The sequence below is a fragment of the Strongylocentrotus purpuratus genome, unplaced genomic scaffold (assembly GCF_000002235.5).
Source record: "Strongylocentrotus purpuratus isolate Spur 01 unplaced genomic scaffold, Spur_5.0 spur5_scaffold_13, whole genome shotgun sequence".
Lineage (NCBI taxonomy): Eukaryota > Metazoa > Echinodermata > Echinoidea > Camarodonta > Strongylocentrotidae > Strongylocentrotus > Strongylocentrotus purpuratus.
Window position 1 is genome coordinate 27,458,797 of NW_022145598.1, and position 8,319 is coordinate 27,467,115.

An 8,319-nucleotide genomic window follows, 5' to 3' on the forward strand; every position below is an offset into this window, starting at 1 on the left:
AGTATATAAAATTTGCTTTTCCTTATCGAACAGAATCAACAGACTCATTTTCTTGGAAAAACTTGTCAAAATACATTTCTCAATAAAACCAAGTAATTTTTATGTATTGATTTTATTTATCTGTTTATTATATTTGTCTTTGCTGTTCTTCCCTTCACCTTTTTTTCCATATACCGGTACATACATGTACATGTACCGTAAATCTCTGTGTATAAGGCGGACCTGTGTATAAGGCGCACCCCTATTTTGAAGACAAAAAAAAAAAAAAAAAAAATCAGGAAAAAAAATTAATTTGTCAACTTTAGTTTTAAAACCAACATTATTACTAGGTCAAACTTAGTTCCAATCGGCAAGGTTTTGTTGCCACTACGGAGATCTTAAAACAATAATTATCGGCAAGGTTTTGTTGCCCCTACGGAGATACCAATATACAGTGTATATAGATGGCCATTGCCTTGTATTGGATACCGGTAAATGTACTGGATATACTGTATCTGTCAGTAAATTTCCTCATCCCTTCTTTCTTCTTCTGTAATATGTCCTTGTGTGTGCTCCTACATGTACATGTACGTCTTTTAATCATGTTTCCTTAAGTATGAACTGTATGAATTTTCTTTGCATTTTATTTCTCTATTATTTAATGACATTTGCTTGCCATTCTGCCATGTTTAAAGCCCATTAAGTATCAGCGCAGAAGTTGAGTCATCACATAAATACAGTAGACACTGTATGAAAGGAAAATGGGTCACAAGCCCATAATGACCAGGTGTAATGAATTTGTGCATTCACTTCCCGATACTAAACTCTACATTAATCAGCTACAACCTTGACAGTCTTAATGCCTTTGTTTAGTCCAAAGAAAGATTCTGTTTATAGCCCTTGTTCAAATGCAGCTCCTGTCAAAGAAAGGCTGTTAATAACACAGACTTTGTACTTTACACTATCTTTGTTGCACTTTATACTTTGTGACAAAGTGCCAACTTTTGCTGAATTGAAAGAAAAAAGATGACAAATAATTTGAGAATAAGAAAAGTGTGATTCCAGCAGACGCTACAAGTACATGAACATCTGTACAGCAAAGGAAACAATTACACCGACACCTACATGTACAGTGTACTTTTGATATTCAGTTAATGACTGTTCAGTGAATATGGGCTTTGTGAGAAGAGACATACACAATACACATGTACATGTAATCTACATGTATCACCCCAAAAAATAAAACATGTTATTGCTTACTTTATCAACACGGGGGCGGTGGGCGATTCACCCCCGTGAGCTCCATAATCGCCCCCGCCAGGTTGCTCACGGGGGCGATTGCAAAATTAAAAATCGCCCCCGTGGAATTATAAAATAAAGATTATCTTTGCTGATTTAACTTTAACACAATATTGCGTATCAAATTTAAAACCAATGAAATGGAACTTTAATAGATGGCACTTTCCCTCCCATCTCTACCGATACAAACAACGGAAGCTCGCTGTGCAGCTAATGCGGCCGTCAGCAGTGGCTATACTACGCCGGTATCTGCCGGAGCTGGAGACGATCGCGCAAAGACTGAAACATGGAGAAGTTTTTTGTAGTGAAAAGTGTGAATCCTCTGAAATCTGGTTATTCTAAAAGGCCAGCAAATAATGTAACTCGACCAGTAAATCAATATTGAGAAGGAGATCACCAAAGATGTTGCAGGGGCGGATCTACATGTAGTTTAGGGGGTTGCAATGAACCCCTCCCCCTTGGGCTGCCAAGTGAAAATTTAATGTGCATAGAAAAATGCTATCATGTGTCCAGACCTACACAGTATTAGATGTCAGTAGATGCCATGAAAACATCACTAACGCGAAGGTTCAAAATAGCAACAAAAAAATCACCTCGCCGCTTCGTGGCTCGTGGACGATGCTTCGTATGTTATGCCAGTAAAACATCACGTACGAGGGTTCAAAATAGCAACAACAAAAATCGCCCCGCCGCTAAGCAGCTCGTAGATGATGCTCCACATCGTATTTGGGTTACCCCCCCCCCCCCCACCCTTAGCAAAAGCTAGATCCGCCTCTGTGTTTTGGAAGGATATGGTAAAGACTAGAGCAAAGACAGAATGTAAATAAGGTTACTCCAATAATGAGGAGGACATTATGTGCAGAACGGGAAGAAATGGAGAGAATGTCACCACGGGGATACATAACAGCTATGTAACAAGTACATTTCTAAGAGGGAAAATGCTGACTTAAATAAATGATAATGATAAAATACCAAGGAATTTAGGAGTTTCATGGGTACCAATTCAATGGAAATTTGTATTAGAATAATTGTTACAGCTACATGTATGTAACAAGTACATTTCTAAGAGGGAAAATGCTGACTTAAATAAATGATAATGATAAAATACCAAGGAATTTAGGAGTTTCATGGGTACCAATTCAATGGAAATTTGTATTAAAATAAGAGCCCCCGTCCGCATTAAAAGCGCCCCCGTGAGAAGGCTCACGGGGGCTCTTTTTTTTGGAAGAGCCCCCGTGGACAAAAAATTAATTTGAGCCCTGGACACGTACCACTGCAGCATCATTAAATGGCAACTGTGTAGTGTGCAACAAATCAAATCTAATTCAAAGGTCCTATGCGTATTCACTGTGCTCTGTGTTATAATGTAGAGAAATGTCATTCGTATTACACTTTACTTTATCATGAACAAGATCAATGCGACTGCATCTCCTACGTGTATATAAGCCTCTGCCCTAAATTCAGTATAAGAAATGGATGGAATTAATTGTGAAATATCATGATGAAAAAAAAAAAAGCCTTTCTATTGTGGTTCATGAGAAATGGCAGTGCATGTAGTAAGGCTAAAACCTGTACCCCCGGAAATTTCAGAATTTGACCTCTGTGACCTTTGACCTACCGGTAGTTACTCCAAAATCTAATATGGGCCCGTTGCACAAAACTTACCATTGATGGTAACTTTGCCATCAATGGTAACTACCATGGTAACCTTGATTTTGATTGGCTGCTGAGCCCTGTTACCATGGTAGTTGCCATTGATGGCAAAGTTACCATCAATGGTAAGGTTTATGCAATGGGCCCAGATTGTCTTTCAAGGGTGATACAAACTATCATCAAGTTTGAAGTTGTTATCTCAAGTGGTTCTTGAGATAGCACTTTAACGTGAGAGTGGGACGAACGTACAGTGTACATGTACATGTACGGACAACCCAAATAAATAATGCCTCTGGGACACAACCCATCCACAAATATATGTCTTTTACCCTATAGAAGATCAAACACCGGGGGCAGCATCACCAAAAGTTATAGGTGTGTAGATTCTACCAAGATACACCTTCATACAAATTTTGGAAGAAATCTGCAGAGGAATGTGGCAGTTAGAGCGAACACAAGAATATTACGCGGAAGACTAGTGCTTTTGTGCCATCGAACTGATACACCGGGGCAACCTGTCTGACACGGCCGGCTGTAGCAACTACTCCGGAAATCAAGATACATCAATCTTGATCTAAGGAGACACGAACGAACGAGCCGAACCGCCGAACTGAATGGAAGTTCGCCGGACATGGCACTTCCAAACTGAGCCGAACCGAACCAAATGCTTATGCCTGGTTTGGATGTACGGCAGAAAAATGTTAACGTTTTCGCAAGCTAATTAACTTTTCATTTTGTACCTAATTTTCATATCATGATTGCTCATTTTATATTTACTTTTTTCCTATTTTCCTCCTTTGTGATTTATGCCTATACTATTGTGGGCGCAAATTCACTGTTGCCATTTAATCCCAAATCCTGACCTCTGCTACGTGATGAGAATTGGGAATTTTTAGCACGGTATGTTTTTCGAAAATAAGAAACCTGTACCCTTAACAGGCGTTAGCACATGCAGCAGCAGTGTAACTGGCAATATGCGGTAAATCTGTGCAAAAAAGCGAATACAAATTCACTGCTCAATCATGCAGCTCTTCAACGCACGCAATACGGGAACTCTCACATCGCGGCATATGATAAAACAAGCATAATTTGGCTTAAGCAACACACACACCAAAAAAAAAACATGAAATTTTGAAAAAAACAGAATATTCCGGATTTTGGGGTCCTAAAAATCCAGAAAAACAGAATATTCTGGATTATTTGGAAGGGTTGGCAGGTATGCGTCACGATCGCAAGCTATAAACAAGAATACACATGTGTACCTACATGTACATGTAGGTGCTGATCAAGACAAGTTCAGCTCAAATCCCCATCAACCAAATAATTAATATTTTAATTGTAACAATATCGGACAAATTTTACAATCAAAATAATAAAATAAGCGTATAGTATGTTATTTATTTATTCAGGAAAAATCGGGATTTTATTATTCACCCTATTGAAAATAAACACTTTAAAAAAAAAGCAATCGACGAGCCTGAGCAGCTATTCAAGAGAGCAGCTTTCATGACTCGTAACATAAGACAACAACCGTCTTGGCAAATCTTTAAGAATATCATTTATCAACAAATTAAAACATGATTCTTTTAGAATTGCAAATAAAACACAATTCAAATAGTTACGTTTAGAGCAGTTTTTCAATGAGAAATTTGTGCTTGTCGGTTGCAGTGTTTTTCATCAGGAGTGGGCAGAAGTCCTCCATGCTGGTCGGGCCCGGCCGAACGGCTCGCCCAGTGCCTACCACCGTAGCTATAACGCTGCTTGCTATTATATTACCGAAACCCCGAACCGAACCAAATTCGGGTGAAAGACTGCTGAACTCTGCCAAACACGAACATGGCATCTGATGTACAGCACTACGACAGACGCAGCGTAACGCTGCTGAATCCAAAGTACCCCACCGGCATACTGCCGGGGGATACAATAAGAACAATCAAAATCAATCTAAAAAATAAAAATAATTTAAAAACAAATTATAATAAAAAACTTCCAAGGTTTTAGATGTACAATGTGCATATTATGTACAGTACCAGTACTTGAAAAATGGCAAGATACCAGCAATACTGAGCCTGGTAAACTTGTCAAGTTGAATATCAAACAAATGTAAGATTTATAGGAATAATTTATGTTGACATATACATGTAATCCCAGCAGTTCAATTCTAACAGCATCAACATCATCGTGTCTGTCATGTTTGACAGTTCACAGCTAGTATCATCAGTCAGCTGTGTCGGAGTGTGTACTTGCAATTTCTACTAACATGTTAGATTGCTGAATTTGCTGTGCCAAGGGTCGTAGAGTAGTTCCCTGTATATTTATGATCAGGGTTTACTTTCAGATACACATACATGTACCTGTACATTGAACACTGTATATAAAGTTAAAAGAATTAATTATGTTTTATCATACCTTAATTGCAATTATAATTAATAAATGACACATTTTTGAAAAGCTAAGATTCTCCTCTTTCTTTTGATGCAACTCATATTGTGCATATTTCACGCACAGGTGATTAAAATCAATTTGAAGAGAGGAAACCAAAAAGTCATTTGGCGGGCGGTATCTGAATTTGAAAGAGAAAATCACATTTCGAGTTCAATTTCTGCCCTTTCAAATGGCACCTCGATCAGGAATAATGAGCCAGGACTAACAAAGTGCTGTTTGTTTAAAGTAATGCTTGCATTTCCATAATTTGATTGAACAAGTTCATTTTCACTGGCTGCCTGCCGTAGCAACAGAGTTGAGAAAAGATTTACTTCCGTTTTGTTGACGATCAGCCATGCACAAAGAAGACGAAAGACTTGATGCATGACTGATCATCAACGAAACGGAGTTAAGTCTTTTGTCAACTCTGCTTGTTGCTACGGCATAAACGAGGTATCCTTGTAAACGCGGAAAAATCTCGTCCTAAGAAATGAGGATCGTTCGCATTTTTCTTTGGTGCCCTGCGGGTTTCGGGTTCCCGATCTCGGATCAGCGCGCTGGCAATGCCCAAAACGGATCCTGCGTAATAAAATACCCCCAGTTCACCAACCCTTTTCAACATGGGTCGCCCATCTTCCTGAGGATTTATTACTTAGTTATATTCATAACGTGAAAGTCTCTTTACAAAGTCAATGTAAAATGCATCAAGAAAATCATTGCGAAATCCGTTTTCGCATTGCAACGCGCGGATCAGAAATAAGAATTGTCGGCCAAAATGCGGGCAACCCTTATTTTTGCGGAACACGCCTGTCCATGTTTACGAAGACGATCCTCGTTTATCCGGACGATCCTCATTCTCAGACCAGCGCCCCTACTGACCATTGCATTGGGCACGATCTTTATCCATTACGCACCTAACAAGTTATTTATGAAGGAGGCAATGCCAAAGAGATGATAAACTGACAAAGTCATAGTCTAGACCTCACATATATATCTACCATGCATAGATCTAGACCTACAACTTTACTACAACACAGCACAGTCGACTCAACACTGCAGCTGCAGCTGCCTGAATACAAAATTACAGGCACACAAAAAGAGCTCAACTCAGCTCATTTCACAGGTCATCAATTTAATAGTAATTCTTCTTTTGACTTTGCTGCTCATTTAAACATATCGAGTATCATGAAAATACTACCGCACATTAATGTACGACATCATTTATTTCTGGAAATCACGCAAACACAGCTTTGAATCGAATGTCATGCTACGACTCGTGATAATTTCCCCTGGCGCTTCCCCATTGACATTACACACTAAAAAGGGCTGGGCAACAAAAGGGAGTTTGGCCGACTGAATACTTACCTATTGTAGATATAAAAGTTGTACTGAATGTGTCATCTGAAAATCTGAATAAAAGGCATGTCTTTCCCACACCAGAGTCTCCTATTAATAGTAACTTGAAGAGCAAATCATACGTTTTCTTTGCCATTTCTATGTAGAATTAAGCTTACGATTCGTATGGCACATACGTTAGTTGCTATTCTTCCTATCTCTTTCGACATCCACCATAAAACCAATAGCCTCGTTCGCCGGATAAAAAGTCATATATAAAATTTAGGTTGTAATATTTGTCATTGATTTAAAGTTGTGAAACAAAATAATAATTTTACAATGAAACATGATTTCATTTTGTAATACACATGAGTATTTTTGCATTTTAAAAATTTGTTTACAGATTGAATCGGTTAATTTTTTGACAAATTGGCAATCTATCAATTATGAGTCATTCTGACAAAATCGCAGTGACATGACGTTCTATACAGCCGTATTTTTCTCTCAGATCACAAGACTAGCCAAGACTACTTGCGACGACGATAAATGGAATTGCGTAATCATTTGATGATTTGGCGTCGGGAACCGTGGCGACTACTGAAGTTTATCAAATATTTCATAGTTTTTTATTTTTCTGGCATTCATGTCATTCTTTCACAATCATAAAGCCTAACCATCGAGGAGATAAAGACCTCGATCGGCCTGCTGTGCTGATGCAATATGATGCAATGATGATAATGGTGATGCGATCATAATGGAGATAATATTGATGATGACGATGATATATGATATTGATGTTGATGATGATGGTGATAATTATAATGATACTGATGATAATGATGATGATGATAATAGCCAATAATATAGATGATAATGATGAAGTTGACTTATAATGTGCGGGTGTTAATAATAGCACGGTAGTAAAAATATTCATGATAAGTGATAATAATAATAATAATAATAATTTGGTGGCCAAGGAGTTCAATTGCCTCGTCAGCTTCAATGTTGTTCTTCCTGAGGACAAGTGGCGGATCTCGGGGGAGGGGGGGGGGTTAACCCCACCCCCGCCCCCCCCCCCACCTTGGGCGGCCAATTGTGAAAAGAAAAGGGGGGGGGAGGGAAAAAAAGTAAGTAGTAAAACGGCGCGATTTTTGGAAAATCCTGGATCCGCCACTGGGTCAAACCTCTCCCTTGGCAAAAAGCTAGATCCGCCCCTGTGAGGGCCCTGCAATTATTATTACCCCCAGCGAATGCAAGATTTCCATTTACAACTGGGTGATGAGAGGCAAATGTGGATTAATGTCTTGCCAAAGCGGATGTTAATGTTAATGTTAATGGGCACAGTGCCCCCACTTTATCAAGTACCCAAAAAGTGCCCCTTTTTACATAGGTAAAGTGCCCCTTTTTTGCATAGGAAAAGTGCCCCTTTTACTTTGACAAGTGCCCCAATAAATTTTTAAAAGTGCCCCTTTTCCTTATGATAAGTGCCCTCAGTTAAAAAAGAACCCATTTCCCTTCTCATAAATGCCCTTTATCATCTATGAAAATAGTTCCTTTTCATTTTCATCAGTGCCCTTTTTCATCTCTTGTAAATGACCCTATCCAATTCTGAGAGATACTCGTTTTACT

At 38.8% G+C, this 8,319-nt stretch overlaps 1 protein-coding gene across 1 annotated transcript in view; it reads right to left on the reverse strand.

Annotated features, from left to right (window-relative positions):
• The window catches only part of LOC373419 (rab10 GTPase homolog SUrab10), a 33,685-nt gene extending 26,745 nt beyond the window's left edge, over positions 1–6,940 (reverse strand). The window contains exon 1 of the mRNA XM_003725041.3: positions 6,721–6,940. Within this exon, the coding sequence (XP_003725089.1) occupies positions 6,721–6,847 (127 nt within the window). The 5' untranslated portion in view covers positions 6,848–6,940. The remainder of the gene's footprint in view (positions 1–6,720) is intronic.
• Between the last annotated feature and the right edge of the window lie 1,379 nt (positions 6,941–8,319).